The 17,324-nt window shown below is 34.1% G+C and overlaps 1 protein-coding gene across 2 annotated transcripts; it reads left to right on the forward strand.

Annotated features, from left to right (window-relative positions):
• The first annotated feature begins 2,670 nt into the window (after positions 1 to 2,670).
• On the forward strand, positions 2,671 to 15,606 carry LOC106873292 (uncharacterized). 2 transcript variants are annotated; one of them, XR_016243621.1, is made up of 4 exons: positions 2,671 to 2,825; positions 5,770 to 5,884; positions 12,083 to 12,870; positions 13,305 to 15,606. XR_016243621.1 is itself a non-coding variant. In XM_014920602.3 (3 exons), the coding sequence occupies exons 1-3, from the start codon at positions 2,715 to 2,717 to the stop codon at positions 12,157 to 12,159; spliced, it is 303 nt and encodes a 100-aa protein (XP_014776088.1). In that variant the 5' UTR covers positions 2,671 to 2,714; the 3' UTR covers positions 12,160 to 15,606. The 2 variants fall into 2 exon arrangements, 1 of the variants encoding a protein (XP_014776088.1); XM_014920602.3 differs by having other exon boundaries at positions 12,083 to 15,606.
• The last annotated feature ends 1,718 nt before the right edge of the window (positions 15,607 to 17,324 follow it).

Here is a 17,324-nt window from a genome sequence, read left to right on the forward strand (position 1 = left end):
TATTGTGTGAAGTGATAATATAGTTTCGAAGCAGCTTCAAGAAGTGTCTTTCCAGTAGAATAGCTGCTAATTTTCTTTTGAAAAATACTATTAGCTGTTGTTACTTTTATTTGAAAAATTCTCCTGTAATGTTTTAAATGGATGTTTTTATGTTGTGTGCCAGAAATAGATCAGTGGAGTGGATATTGCCTTTTTTGTAGTGTATCAGGAGCAGGTCAGTGGAGTGGCTTGCATTGTGTAGTGGGTCTGAAGCAAATCAGTGGAGTAGGGAGTTTTCTACTGCTACAAACTAATTAACTAATTGCTATAAGTGAAAACCACAAAAACAAAATGAAAAGACACAACCAGGAGTTGAATATGTGTCACAGACTCAGTTTACTTTAATTCTACAGCACTTTAGCACTGAAACAATGCATCCTTTCATTCACTAAACTCTTTAATCTCTCCTTTTCTACTGAGATCTGTTCTGACTTTTGGAAACATACTACAGTGTGTCCCATTCTCAACAAGACCAACCCCTCTGACTCTGCCTAGTATTGTTCTATAGTATTCACTTCTATATCACTGATGTAATGGAGACAACCGTTAACATCTTCCAGTACCTTAAATTTCTCTCTCACTCACCTTAAGGATCACCTGTACGGTTTGTATAAAGCCAGATCTACTGGTGATCTACACTCATCTGTTATCCACTGATGGGCTCTTGTTTTGGAGTAATTTAGTAAAAACAATATTGCTACCCGTGACATCAGTAAAGCTTTCAACTGTATATGGCACATGAATCTCCAATTGAAACTTCATGCCAATGGACTCCACTCTCATCTCATTTCTTGAATAAGTAACTTCTTATCAGAGCACACCATTATTGTTTGTGTTGACAAAGCTGTTTCTGTCCCTCACTTTATCAACTCTGGCATACTCCAGGATTTGGTCTTGTCACCCATTCATCTACTCCCTTCCTTCTATACATCAATGTGAGTGTTTATTGAGTGAAAACACCTAAAGCTCCACGAGGCTCCGGCAGGGGATGGTGGCGAACCCTGCTGTATTCTTTCACAACTTTCTCTGTTTCTGTTGTGCCTGTAATCCAAAGGGTCAGACTTTTCACACTGTGTCACGCTGAATATCACCGAGAACTACGTTAAGAGTACACGTGTCTGTGGAGTGCTCAGCCACTTGCACGTTAATTTCACGAGCAGGCTGTTCCGTTGATCGGATTAACTGGAACCCTCGACGTCTTAAGTGACGGAGTGCCAACAACAACAACAACAACCACTACATCCAACAACACCTACTTTTACACAGATGATACTATAGGAAAGTAGGGTTATACATCATTGGATGTAGACCTGACTTTCCTATATAATATTAAGAAATTAACGGAACGCTGATCTCCAGACTATCAACTTAAACAACATTTATTCAGGTGGTAAATATATATATCTTTAGCTCTTGTTTGTTGTTACAGCTTCTGTGTGTGTGAGCATAGTTGTTGGGACGTTGGTATGTAGATGTAAGTGAGCTGTCGAGCGTAAGTTCGAAAGATGGAGAGAGACAGCTAAACACGTCCTTGCTCAATTGCTGGCCAGCAAGAAAGAGATAGAATGAAGCGGGAAAGCTTGGTATGTTGAATTCCACGCATGCGTGAGACTACGCATGCGCACAGCGTTACTACAATACAATCCATTATTCTTTAATATTCCTAAACCTTGATTTATCCACTTACAATCTAGTTACCATGTATCAAACCCACATTGGCTTCATAATCACAGACCTTGAAAACATCTTCTGGTAGCACCATTCCAGTCTTTTTTTTTTTTTTTCTTCAAATGCCAGTTAACACACACATTGCTCATATCAAGAAGACAGTATCACACCATATCCCCACTAGTCATGAGTAACACTTAGCAAGAGTTTTCAGAATTACTTCAGTAGTTGAGTCTCACTATCATTGAAGATCTCTCTTGGTGAAAGATCATTCTTTGCATAGTTAGGATCACATTCCAACTAGAAGCCTGTCTCATCAGGATCAGAAGATTTTTCAGTCCCTATCAGTTATTAATATGCTACAAAGCTCAGGTGAAGCCCACAAGGGAATATTGCTCTAATATCTAGGACAGTGTCACTACGCAAACATAGTCTTCCTAGACCACATCCAGAAAAAGGTCAAAAGCCATTCAAATGCAGGTCCCAGGCTGTCTCCTATCTCTACCTTTTCTATAGCTACTGTAGTGGCCTCTGCTCCTCACAGCCTATTGGTTTTGAACTTCCATCACCACTTAGACATTCCAATCTCACTTACTTCTCTTCCTCTCACTTTTCAGGTATCTACCCTACCCCCACCATCACACACATTAACCTGGGTTCTCTTCCTGCTCTTATGTGTTCTGTAGGTGTTTAGTTAAAGCCTCAAGAGTAACATTAACGGAAGCATCAGTCTCATCGGTCTAAGAAGACCTGCAAAGATCACAGAACCAGTCCATTTCTTCAGACAAAAACAAATAAAATAAAATACGATATAATTTTTAAAAGATGGTAATGAATTCTTAAGATGCACTGTGAGTGTGTACACACACACGCACGCGCTCGCGTAAAGGAGATATCAAATTATATATTTTCAGGTAAAATATTTAGCAGATATCAAACGGCATTTTTTCTGGTTTTTTTTTTGAAGAGTGCTTGACGTCTTGAGCGGCCTTAGTATCATAGTAAAAATGGCTGACATCGAAGAGAATTTACGTGAATTAGTGGAATTACAGAACGACTACAATGCTACATTACACGACATTCAACTTTTGGTGAGAGATATTGAAAGACTACAAAAGGTGGTGTGTCTTACGTTTTTCTTTTATATCTCTTCTATTAATTTTCATCGTGAAAACCATCTTGTAGAATGGAAGATGCGTTATTCTGCAAACTGTCAACATGAGCGGAGGATGTGAACACCTTCCGTTAATGTCGTCATATTTTGCTTTTGCTACTTTACCAGTTATAACTTCAGTTAAATAAAAGCCTGAAAGTAATTAACATGCATAGTTAGCAAGGAATATGGAAAAAGTGAACTCAAACGTCCCATCTTCAGGAATGCAATAATGAAAGTGGTGATGGAATGTTTTGATTAATTCCAATGATTCATATTTTTAGGGTAACGGGTAATTTTGATGAGCAACGTAAATGGAATGAAATTAATTGGCATTCGCTTGAAATTTTAAGCTGGATCACTCTATACATAGTAGCGTACCATACCAGTAATATATAATTTTGTTCCCGTCGCACACACGTCTGTTAAATAATATATATATATATATACACACACACACACACACATACATACATATAAAAATACATGAACTGTTAACTCGTTGTTTGGTGTATTATCAACAGCTTTAACATATTTCGACAGTTTCTCATGTTCTTATATTTGAATTATAATAAAATTTAACAAATTCAGTTTAAAATGAACTGAAAGCTATTATAAATCTAAATTCTTTACATATAAAAATAGAAATTATCTTGGAAGTTAGCTGTGGTGTTGAATCAAAGTTCGAATTCTGCTGGATTTTTTTAAAATTTCAATTACCTATAAACTATTGGGGTATTTATAATTTACTCTAATCTCACCTCACCCTCCCAATTGTGGTCTTGTACCAAAGTTAGAGTTTCTTACTGAAACAAACAATTTTTAACAGACTAGGAAGAGATTTGGTTCTTAATCATTTTTGCTACATTCATTCTTTAAGTCAAAGAATCCTCAGTAACTTCATTATTAATTTGTATGTAAGAGGTATGCATGCAGATTCGTCGCCAGACTTTTGGTGCCTAGGGATGCTTCAGAATATTCTGGGAGGGCACTAATTTGTAATAATGCTAAAGTGGGGTTTCTTGACAATTTCTTTAATTGAAGTTTTGATTGAAGCACACCATTTAACCAGTCATAACTTCAAAGAAAAAATTTTTTGGTATCTTCAGAAAATTTTTATAAACTGTAGTTTCTAAATCTGAGGATGCACCATTGAATAGTGAGGGGACAGTGCCGTTTAGTGTCTCCCCACTCTTAGCAATGGGCATGTATATATGTAAAGTGTGAGAGAGGTATATTGTTACTTTATTCATTTTCTATCAATGACTGTTTTTTTTTTGGCTTTTGATTGTTATTTTTTCATTAAATAGTTTTCTTAAATATCCCATAAATCATTTTAACATCCACTTTTCCATGCTTACGTTACCTTAGACGGAATTTGTTGAGGTAAATTTTCTATGGCCAGATACTCGTCCTGTCATGATCCTGTACCTGTTTTCTAAGAAGGTAATGCTTCCTCAAGGCCAGGCAAGTTGTTCATGGAAAGATAGCAGAGATTCTTTAGTTAAAATTTCTCCTAATGCTATCCTCCTCTTCAACATCGTCATCATCTACTATAACTCAAGGATTCCAGTATAGCTGCTCTACCTTTCATATTATTTGCTGCCCAGATCACCCCAAGCAGTTGAACTAGGCATGTCCAGACAATTGAACAGGATTACCATTACATTGTGCGATTTTAGGTCAATTGTATTCTCTGATGTTTATTAATAACAGTTTCCTTATGATGTCTTTTTGCAGACTACTTCAGTGATGAATGACAGTGACTTTACTTTCATGGCTGGTGACTTCAATGGACACGTTGAGCAGCATCCTGGAGGATGCCATGATATGCATGGAAGTTATGGATTTAGTTCTTCAGATGAGGAAGGAACAAGGTTCTTGGAGTTCTGTGATGTAAATGACCTAGTAATTCAGAACACTAACTTCAAGAAATGAGACAGTCACCTGATCACTTATCAGTCTGGTGGGCACACAAGCCAGACATACTATATCCTCATTAGAAAGCAGGTTAGTTAGATGCTTGTAAATGCAAAGTCCTTTCCAGATGAAGAATGTTCTAAGGTTAGTTGTTAACAACTTCAGACTTAGAAGGATTCAGAGACACAAACCAATCTGGAAAAGGAAGATACGGAAACAATGGTCTGAGATATATGTTTCAATCAGAACTTCTATATAATGAAAAGGAGATAGAAACATATGACACTTAGGAGAATTGGAAGTTCTTATAGGACAACATATTTATTGCAGCCAGGGTGTGGATGATATGGTGGTGGAATGGTGAAGTAAACAGAGCCATAGAAGCAGCGAGACAGGCTTAGGATGAATGGAAGAATGAATAGGAGCAGAGAATTATACCAAGTTGCTGAAGGAGAAGATAGACAACAGGTATATTTTGAAAGGGGAGCAGTAGAAAGGAAGAGGTTTGTCAATGTTCTGTAGCATGATAACAAAGGCATGAGGTATTCTGGAGTGCAAAGCAATGTATCACCGAAAATTAAGACATGGGAGAGAAGTGTATATGAATGGATAGTGGTACACTTGCACTTAGTGATGCTGAAAAGAAAAAGGCATGAAAAGGCTACTTAACATGAAGAATATATGGGAGAAATAGAGCTTTCTAAATATGAGCTGTGGGATTGGCCATTCTAGCTGACAGCAGTATGATTGATAAAGCAATTAAAGATATGAAGATAGAGAAAGCTGGTCCATTAGGAATTTCCTCCCAGATGCTTAAATATCTGGTGATGTGAGATACAGCCTGGTCACCCATAGAATTAATCAGTTTGTACAGGAAGGTATCATACCTAACAACAGGCGTAACATTACAGTCAATCCTTAAAAAAGGCGAACATTTAACAATAAGATCCTTCATAATTATCTTTATTTTTCTCTGATTTTATTTACAGGAGAATGAGAGTTTGGCTGTGCAGCAAGACTGTTCTGAAAGTTTTAACTGGTCACCATTGAAAGAAACATTACGGATTGTACTGGAAATAGACAGGAACCCTGAACTTGAAGAAGGTACACTCTTCTTTTTACATTTTTCATCTTTTGCTCTCACTCTTTGCCATATTCCTGCAATACCTGCTGCAACATTCTTAATATTGCAGTTATGTTTGATCCAGTTTAGAGTTTATTTGTCTCAGCATATTTCTCCCTACATGGATGAGAAAAAGGAAAGTGTTCATATCAGTCATGTTCAATGAATAAATTGTAATATCTCTCTTTCTCTTGCTCTCCCCCCCTCTCACTCTGTATATGTATATTTCTCTCTGTGTGTATGTGTGTTTGCCTTCAATGCCAAAATCTACTGTTGCCAAAACAGGCTGAATGTCCAGTCAGTTATGCCAAATCATCAGTGTCCAAACAACTGTGCCCAACCATCTCATGTCAAAGATTCACTATGTCTAAACAAAGAGGGAATGGTCAGGATCGATCATGAGTTAAACAACTATGATAATAAATCTATGACTATGTACAAAAGCGATCAATTCGTCCATCTTTACATTTTGTGTTCAAATTCTCTCAAGGTCGACTGTGCCTTTCATCCTTTTGGGATTAATAAATTAAGTACCAGTGAAACACTGGGGTCAATGTAATCGACTACTCCCCTCCTTCCAAACTTCGGGCTTTGTGCCTTCAGTAGAAAGGATGATTATTATTATTATTATTACATAGAAAAATGCGAGCATGAAAAGTCATATTCTTAAGATTATAAACCTGGAAAAGTACAGGACAGGTTATTACACCTGTAAAAGTACAGGACAAGCTATTACTTCTAGTAAAGTAAAGAATAAGAAACTTTTTACTTGAAATATTGCAGCAAAGAATGCCAGTTCTTCTAATTTATCTCTCTTTGCAGTTCTCATCTTTTAAATTTATTGTACAAAACTGTTCAGCTAATTTGTAAGTTTGTCTAATTAGTCACTTTTTTCTCTATTTAAGACAATATACTAACCAAATTCTACTTAAATAAGCATAGTGTTATTTGTAAACTATATAGAAATATTTTTGAATATTCAAATTTTAATTTTAACTGCAATATTTTAAATAAAAAGTTTCTTATTCTTTACTAGAAGTAATAGCTTGTCCTATACTTTTACAGGTGTAATAGCTTGTCCTGTACTTTTCCAGGTTTATAATCTTAAGAATATGACTTTTCATGCTTGCATTTTTCCATGTAATCCATGATTTTTCCAGGCATTGCTGTTATAAGATAATTAATAAGATGTCAATTAATAATTTAAGATTTTACCTTATAAAATACTGAAAGATAATATTTCAATTTTTCCATGTAAGTGATGATAATATTTCAATTTTTTTCATGTTTAATTTAAATATATGTTGTGATTGAATTATTTGATAATTAATGGCAGGAATTTGTACCATGTTGTTGGTTGCACCATGGCTCACCAAAAGTTACAAACAACAAGGCCCCAAAACCATCAGTTACCAGGCTCACCTTAAGTAACCTAATTTTGCAATATTAGGAGGTCACAGGAATTCATTCAGTGAAAAAAAAAAATTTCAATGATTCTGGGATTGAGGGGGGGGGGGACCCTCCTCCAACCTCATTTTTTCTGAGCCAAAATAAGGGATTTGCAGCATATTAGGCAGTCAGGGTATTTGATTCCACGCAAAAAATCAAATTTTTCTTTTTCTTTCTTAGTGAAAATCGTGACCATAATGTTGTTGTTATTTAACTTCAAATCAACCCTGATACTGCAAACATATCACCAAAGACATTCCAGCCTTCAGCAAACCTTCTTTTTAGGGATAATCTAGGACATTACATACAATGGATGTATGATTTAGGTAGGGGGATACTTTGGCTGCTATTTTTAGCATGTTGAGTGACCAGGTAGAGGCTCTTTCAATTGTTCAATTGTGTGATGAGATTTTTTAAAGCATATATGTAATATGTATATATATCATCGGTAGAAGTTAGAGAGTAAGTCAAAAGCTGAGAGTTTCTTGTATTGGCACTTATCAAACATGAAATTTGTCCATTGTCACTCTGTAACTTCTGACGAAATAACTTCTAAAATACAAAATTTTGTCAAAAACGTTAAGAGTAAACCCAGTTCTGTGTGACACAGTCTTGACTAGCCCATTCCCCCTGAATTTCAGGCCTTGTGCCAATAATAGATTATTATTATTATTTTAAGAGATTTTCTTGCAGTTTTCCATGTTTCCTAAATAGGAGAGTTAGAACAATATATCTTGCCTAAGGAAACAATATTTGATAAGAAACCTGATTGCTTAACCACTCAATAGTTTATTCTGTTTCATAAATAATGTGTTTTTTTCAATTGCATGAACTAAAAGTTGGAGGGGGACAGGATAAACGACCTGCAGGTAGTAATTTTACCTTGTTTGTATTCTTAGTGCAAATTTTGAAGAGTATGGTTTGATTTTAACAGTTATGTTTTCAAAACTATTATGGAAGTGACAAAATAGCATATTTGGCATATTTTGCTTTATGAGTTCAATAAAGGCAATAACGTGTCAGTGGCACGTAAAAAGCACCATTCGAGTGTGGTCGATGCCAGTGCCGCCTGTCTGGCCCCCGTGCTGGTGGCATGTAAAAAGCGTTAGGAAGGGTATCCAGCTGCAGAAACCTTGCCAGATCAGATTGGTGTCCAGTGCAGCCACCTGGCTTGTCAGTCCTCAGTCAAACTCTCCAACCCATGCCAGCATGGAAAGTGGACGTTAAATGATGATGATGATCATAATGTAGTTGACACTGACTTAAAAGTTTCGGCCTGGCTTGTTTACAAAGTTCTACATGCATTAAGTTCTAAACAATAATTTATCCGCAAACCTAATCAATAAAAATTTTACCAAAATATCTTTCCATAAAAACCTAATTACCATCCCATTCAACCCCATACACCCAAAGATGGTTTTAACTCAACAGAGACTGTGTAAAGACAAAACTAACTATAATGCATTGCAGTCTGATGATGGCTTAGCTGGCTGGAATTTTAATGTTACTGTCAAGAACTTTCTTGTATAACAGATATAATTATATATATATATATAACAGATATAATTATATATATATATATATATCTATAATTTAATATACATGTTATTATAATGGGTGAAGGGATGATTATTGAATGGTTATTATTTTGATATTATGTTATATTTTAATGTCACTGTCAAGAACTTTCTTGTATAACAGATATAATTATATATATATATAACAGATATAATTATATATATATATATATATAATTTAATATACATGTTATTATAATGGATGAAGAGATGATTATTGAATGGTTATTATTTTGATATTATGATATTTTTTAAATAAATTTTCTATCTTTATATAATAAGTATTTCATATTAATTCATTTGGTACTTATTGTTGGTTGAGATATATATCTAATTATTGTTCTACTTACGATCTGACGAGTAGCTATATTTTTGAATAGAACTTATTTTCGATAATTTCAATTGATTTTAATCGATTTAAATTTCTTTTCTGTTTGAAAATTGGTTATGAAACACGTGTAATCTTTTTATTATATTTATCTTATGATATTTACTTTACTTCATATTATACTCATTTATTGTGCTTTTAATTATTAATTTTTCTATATGTGATAGTGGATTTTCATCGATGAGTTCTTGAAAATTGGTTATTTTCCCTAAAACTATATATTTTATATATACTTTATCTATAAGGCTCAATTTAATTTTAATATTTATAAATTGATTTTAATTGAGTTTTTTACCTGTAATTTTGGATTTTGTCCCTAATATTATTATTATTATATATATATATATATATATATCATCATCATCATCATCATCATCATCGTTTAATGTCCGCTTTCCATGCTAGCATGGGTTGGACGATTTGACTGAGGACTGGTGGAACCCGAAGGCTACACCAGGCTCCAACCTGATTTGGCAGAGTTTCTACAGCTGGATGCCCTTGTAAATACACATATATATAAACAATATTGAACACATATACACATGGTATGTGTTTTGCTAGTTTGTGGGTAGGCTTGCACTTATAAGTGTAAGAGAATATATACTCTTCTATGCATCTGGTGTTAAAAAAACTTGTAAGTCATAGACAAGTAAGATAACTCACATCAGATCCTGTTCAAGAACATTGATGTTTTGTCATTTTTTTGACTTGTTCCAGAAACGAGGCCTGATGCAAGCTAAATCGGTGTCTATGACTATATGCAAAATGGTGTAAGAGCCATCTGCTGGTATGTCCCAATATTTCATACCATGGAAAAAATTCAAATATGAGTTAAAAGTAGCATGAAGGATATAAACAATATCAAACACACATACCCAAACTGTGTTTTGGTAGTTTGGATAGGCTGTGCTTATAGGCATAAGAGAATATGTTCTCTTTAATATACATGATGTTAAAATACATCGAAGTCATATATATATATATATATATATATACTAGCAGAAATACCCGGCTTTGCCCAGGTTAAAGAGAATAATGAAATCTAAAAACGCCGTCTAGACTACGCAACCCTCAACTGTTAGTAGCTACGATACCATATTTCTACATTAATAACTCTCCAATCCATGCCAGCATGGAACATAGACATTAAGTGGAATGCCAGTCTCTCATCTAGGAGGGCCTTGAAATCAATGTTACCAACTGGGGACTATGTGTGTCGTAGTGATAATAAAAAGACCCAAAGGAGGTCTGCAACGAAATAATTTTACTCAACACTTTGCAAGTGAATCAGTGGAGGCAAAGATGCGTCTCATTTACTTGACAATTTATGCACCACATTGCAGAAATCACAATGTAAGTATATCTGAAAGGGTAGTCTTACACTGTTGTACCTTTGAATTACAAATGATGCTCATCTGTTATGTTCAGGTTAAAATTTCATCAACATCAAAAATATATGAATTTTCATGGGAGTTATGGCCGTTATACATAGAATATAATTTCCAAATTTCATAAAGATCCGTTCAGTACTTTTGACGTAGCTTTGGATAAGAAAACAAATGACTAATGTGTGTGTATGTATATATATGTATAGATATCTGTATGCATGTATATATATGTATATATGTGTACATATTACATGTACATCTATATATATATATATATACATCTACACATGTGTATGCATGTATATATATGTATATATGTGTACATATTACATGTACATCTATATATATATATATATATACATCTACACATGTGTATACATATACATGTATGCATATAGATCTATATCTATATATATATCTATGCATATACATGTACATATACATGTATATGTATACATATACATCTCTTTCTCTCTCTCTGAAAGTATCTGTCATTACAGTATCGAAATGTGATTGTTTCAGTTAGTGGAATAACGTGTACATATACATCTATATGTATACATATACATCTCTCTCTCTCTCTTTCTCTTTTTCTCTCTTTCTCTCTCTCTCTGAAAGTATCTGTCATTACAGTATCGAAATGTGATTGTTTCAGTTAGTGGAATAGTTTCATTTTTAAAGTGAAAGTATTTGACATGAGTGTTTTTGTTTCACTTTTGACACGTAATACTTAAATAGTGGAGGAGATATTATGTTGCTGTGGGCTCGAACTCTGCAAGAAGTTAAAAAATTTTTTGACTAAAACTCAACTGGAACCCTAAGTAAGGCATGTGTAAAATTTGAATGAAATTGGTTGCGTAGTTCTCGAGTTTTAGGGATTCACACACACAGACAGACAGACAGACAGACACACATTCTCATTTTTATATATATAGATATATATATCGTTGCCAGTACCGCCTGACTGGCCTTCGTAGGATTTTCGAGCGAGATCGTTGCCAGTGCCCCTGGACTGGCTCCTGTGCGGGTGGCACATAAAATGCATCATTTTGAGCGTGGCCGTTGCCAGTACCGCCTGACTGGCCTTCGTGCGGGTGACATGTAAAAGCACCCACTACACTCTCTGAGTGGTTGGCGTTAGGAAGGGCATCCAGCTGTAGAAACTCTGCCAAATCAGATTGGAGCCTGGTGTTGCCATCTGGTTTCACCAGTCCTCTGTCAAATCGTCCAACCCATGCTAGCATGGAAAGCGGACGTTAAACGATGATGATGATGATGATGATGATGATATATATATACATATAAATCTGTAATTGTCATATATATGTCTGTTTGATGTTTCTTTCATTACTATTTTCTCTCTTCCTATTTTTACAGATGTTTTACAAGTGTTGAGTCAGAAGCTTTCCTCACTTCGGATGGACCTGTCGGCTTTAAGAAGTGCTGATCACTAACATATGCATATCTCCATGTCTTTAACTCTCCATTTATTTGCTAGTATTCCATTTGACCCCATTCCTTCTCTACCTTACCACATAGATTGTCATTTGTTGTCGCCTCTTGAACTTTTTTGTGATATTTTATCATAACGACCTCCAGACAAGCAAATGACAGATGCTTACAGAGAAACAGTATCATAGAGAAAAAAGTGTGCTGTAAAAAATACAGCAATCTTATATATTTTGTCTATTGCATGAAGTCTTGTAGTGAAGAATTGGTAGCATGCCTGATCTAACTATGTCTGTATGTCAGGTGTGTCAGGAGTTTTTTAATTCCCAAATAATTTTTGAACTTTATTTTCTGGTCTCTTGAAAACTCATCATTTTTGTATTAATATAGTTATGAAGTTAATGACAGCAAGCTAGCAGAATCATTAGCGTGCTGGGCAAAATGCTTAGCAGCATTCTGTCCGTCTTTATGATCTGAGTTCAAATTCCGCCAAGGTCAGCTTTGCCTTTCATCCTTTTGGGCTTGATAAAATAAGCACCAGTTGAACAATGGGGTTAATACAATCGACTTACCCCTCCTCTAAGATTGCTGGCCTTGTGCTAAAATTTGAAACCAATATAGTTATGAAGTTATATTTATTGAGATTATAAGAATTACATCAACAGTTTGTCACATATCATCTTTCACTTTGTTATTTGTCTTTCACTTTGTTATTTGTCTTTCACTTTTGATTAAATTCCATTCTCTGTCTGCTATGTAATCTCATTATAAATGCTTCCAAAAGAATATAAGAATTGATTTGGTAAGACTGATCAGTTCAGTATTTTGTTACAGAATCAACAACTTTAAAATTGTTTGTGATAAACAGTTATTAAGGCACCAAAAATGCAAAGAAATATTTCCCATCATCATCATCGTTTAACGTCCGCTTTCCATGCTAGCATGGGTTGGACGACCCCTATATATATATATATATATATATATATATATATCTATATAGGTAAATAATTTTTCATGATGGATAAAGCTATAAATACTAGTGTATAGAATATTGGATTAAAAAGCCATTTGAATGGAAAAAAAGTTGAAGGCTACCCAGTGGTCAGAACATCTGTCATGTTTATCAAAGATGTGGGTTCCTGTCCTGCAGGTAGCTTTCAACTTTTTACCATCTTAGGGTTTTTTAATCCAATATTCTACACAGTATTATTTACAGCTTTCTCTACTTTGAGTTCTACTATTTAATATGATTTACTTCATATCTCTTGAAGGTTCTAAATTCTTATGATATACATAAGTATGTGTATTGTGTACATGTTTATACATACATGCATATATATATATTTACGAATATATACACACCACACATCCACACACACACACACACACACACACACACACACACACACACAGGTACATATATAATATATTTTTTTTAAATACTGAACATGTTTCAATCACTTTTTGTCATTACATTTAGTAAAACCAGGAAGTTTACTAGAGAAAACATCTCAATTTCTGTTGTCTTTTTATCTGAGCATGTTTTATTATATGGCTGGTGTTTTGCTGTACAGCTGATTGGATGACACTTGTGATATTTCTCCAGATATAACTGGTATCAATATATTGTGCATTCACCAGTGATATGGTTTCTTGATGTTGCTGTTTGGAAGCCATTTTTCTCAAGTTTTCTACATGCTCTTCCCATCTCTTTAGTTACTGGTGATTGATATTATTATTCTCATTAAACTTTTCCACCAGCTGTTCTGTTTGATTTCAGCGTAACTCTGTGACAACCAGAGTTTGTCTTTGGTGATTGTCTTCATTTCATTGTTCTTTAATCACTTGATTTAAACCATACATTAATCCCTCCACCTTTCACTGTGTACATAGTTATTTCTGTCTCTATTCTCATAAATTAATTATTTTTAGATGAAAACAAAAAAATTGATGTTTTCTGGATTTTCTTTCTGAATTTCTGTTATCTTTTATTGAAACTTTATCTCATGTTTACAATCTATTAGTGAATTTGGTGTTGTTAATCCTTTCAAAGTCTGTGAAACATTGTCATTGTTGCTGAGGGTTTGTATAAAATAGGTTTGATTATGAACCCTGTATTTCTGAACAAAAAAAGAAAAATTACCACTACAAGTTTGGATCTGTTTCTACCCCAGAGTTTTTTTTCTGTTTTGGCTTAATTAATTTGATATTTTATTTCTGATGAAATGCACAGCCTGCTATGTGTTTCAATTAATTTGAAAAATACTCAAGTATTTTGAGGGATTTAGTTAAATATTTTTTTTACTAAACTGGTGTTTGGAATAGATCTTATATAAAATTTTAACAAAAGGTTTAAGTTCAATCTAAATAACACATGAAATCTAGAAGTTTTGTGTTATCAGGTGGGTTAAGGGAAAAAGGTTAACTGAATATATTTAACAGATTCCAGTATTTTATTTTAATGGTTTAATACTAAACACATTAGATTAAGCTATGAGATATGGTTGGTTATTGAACTAACTATAGTATTTATTATATTCTATGTAATTTACATTACAGATCTGATGGTTTATTTCACATGTTTATAATGTTTTAATAGTTGCCATAGTAGTTTAATATTTGAAGTAAATTAGACACATTTAGAAAAGTTTCATAATTCTCTTAGAATAATTTACTTTTAGTATTGAGCTAAAAAGAAGTGTTTAGTTGTTTCTATTTTGTTTAGTTGTGTTTTGGTGTTTACTTTGAATGAAATAATTGTATTTACAATGATGAAGACATTGAATACTTACATTTGACCTTCGTCTGCTTTTCTGTATACTTTTCGAAAGATTATCACAAACTGTTACACTTTGTCATCAAACAATTTATCAGTTTCATTTCACAATCTATCATCATTTTCACTTAAAAGCATATCAAATTTGCTAAATTATTATCATCATTCTTTTCTTTTTTATTTATTAACAACTATTAATATTTGCCAAACCCAATTGTTTACAAATTATATTTCTTTTGTAAGTGAATCCAAAAAATTGTTTTTGTTCTTCCATACTACTGCTACTGCTGCTGCAACTATTGAATATATTCTTTTCTACTCTAGGCTCAAGGCCCAAAATTAACTATTGAATATATTGAATATCAGAAAGTTTGTTTCTTCTCAGTTTGACCATTGCAGCAGTATTTTACTGAAATATTGAAAAATGTTATAAACAAAGACATTTTGAACCTTCAGTTAATGTAATCTGTTGAGATGATACAGTTAAGATGAGCATTTCCATTTCCCCCTCATCTGTTGAAACTTTCACTTTTCCTTAATTCTATTCTGTAGTGTTTGGTAAATATAATAATTGTAACTTCAAACCTTGGTTGTGATGCCATACACAAAGAAACATTTGTATCAAGCTGTTGAAACAGTCTAGATGTATAGAATGAATAAAATTGTATATAGTCTATATTGTCTTCAAGTCTTTGTATGTTACTGCAGTATGCATGCATGCATTCATTCATTCATGCATGCATACATACATACATACATACATACATACATTCATACAAAGAAAATATCTGCACTGAACAATTGAGAAATTTACAGTTACTCTATCCAGATTACAAGTTCAGGTTTATACCTGTAATTATTGGGGCACTGGGATATGTAATACATTGCCTAAATACCAGTCTTGAGAAATTAGGCTTCTCAAAACCAGAAAGGAGAAAACCTGATTCAAAGACCACAGATCCAATTCATTACTGGAACTGTAAAAATCTGTAAAAGTTGACAGAAGTTTATTGTTTTGCAACTATATGCATGAGAATACATACATAAAACCAAACATACAAATCTGCACACATACCTACAAACCCTTTTGATGTTGAAATTCCAATGATGGAGCCTCGTGTCAAGGTAAGAAAGTGGCTCTTTCTCTAATGGCAAAAAATCTTGAAGTAAAACTGAATAATGGATGTAAATATTTGCAGATGTGTGTGTGTGTGTGTGTGTGTGTAATTACTTGTATTTCAGTATTTTATCATCATTGTCATCTGCCCACTTATATCATTCGGAGAACCACATCTCAGTTCTACATTTCATTTTTTATATAGTTTGTACAACTGGATACCTTTCTTGATACCAATCACTTTACTTGAAGCATCAAGGAGTCCTAGCAACAAGACTGTTCTAGGTGTATTTTATTGAGACACCAAAAGGTTGCCATTTGTCCTCAACAAGAATAAAGGGTCCTTTTGACCCTACAGTTTCTCCCCCTTCAGTGATCATCCACTTCACAAAGTGTACTGAGTGCATTCTATCAAGGAATCAGCTCTAGTGTGACTGATTTGGACCTTATAAAACTAAAGTCTTCATTACAGTGTTTGTTAATTGTAAGTAATGCAACCAAGAAGTGGGAGGATAGTAGAGGGAGAGTGAGATAACAAAAGAAGCAGGCTGAAGTGGAGAAGGAAGCAAGGACAGATTCACTGGGGTTAGAAGTAGTTGAGTTGGGAGGTAAGAGAGGGAAAGGTAGAGGTGGACATTGGTAGGAGTATGTGGTAGAAGTCTACAAGTGGCTCAGGGAAGAAGGAATGATGACTGGCAATACACAAAGGCTGATGGTACAACCTTTTTCACTAACAGTGATAGAATAATACAAAAAAATAGAAGAGGTCAATGTTGAGTGACAGAGAGATGAAAGAACATCAAAGATACAAGAGGCTGATATAGATTTGATAGAAACATGGGGAGAGAGACCCAGTTGTGTGCATATATATGTAAACATCATCTTTGCTATCTGTGTTGGTATTGCTGGATGCCCTTCCTAATGCCAACCACTTTACAGAGTGTACTGGGTGCTTTTATGAGTAAAACTGCACCAGGGTAGTTTTACATGGCACTATAGAAATATTCATAGAAGTGGCTGATGCAAAGTAACATTTTCAAGATTCTTAAAATAAAGAACTCAAAACAAGAAGTCTGAAAGTCAACCAAAGAAATTTAATTCCCAACAAAGCCTTTGGGTGAAACAATGCATTTTATTAGACTCACAGTTATTGATTAAACACATATACATATATATACATATTATGTCTTCCTGCCGACATTTTTAAAGTCACCTTTGCCATGCCTACATGGCTAAGTGGGTCTCCTCTAGTGCTGCATGTTACCAATTATAGTGCT

Source organism: Octopus bimaculoides, chromosome 11, assembly GCF_046866305.1.
Source record: "Octopus bimaculoides isolate indiv1 chromosome 11, ASM4686630v1, whole genome shotgun sequence".
NCBI lineage: Eukaryota > Metazoa > Mollusca > Cephalopoda > Octopoda > Octopodidae > Octopus > Octopus bimaculoides.

What these genes read in the sequence shown, in the direction of transcription:
- LOC106873292 (XM_014920602.3), top strand. Translation starts at nt 2,715, where the DNA reads ATGGCTGACATCGAAGAGAATTTACGTGAATTAGTGGAATTACAGAAC. An exon ending in ATATTGAAAGACTACAAAAG is followed by an intron (nt 2,826 to 5,769) that starts GTGGTGTGTCTT and finishes TTTTATTTACAG; the next exon opens with GAGAATGAGAGTTTGGCTGT. An exon ending in GAACCCTGAACTTGAAGAAG is followed by an intron (nt 5,885 to 12,082) that starts GTACACTCTTCT and finishes CTATTTTTACAG; the next exon opens with ATGTTTTACAAGTGTTGAGT.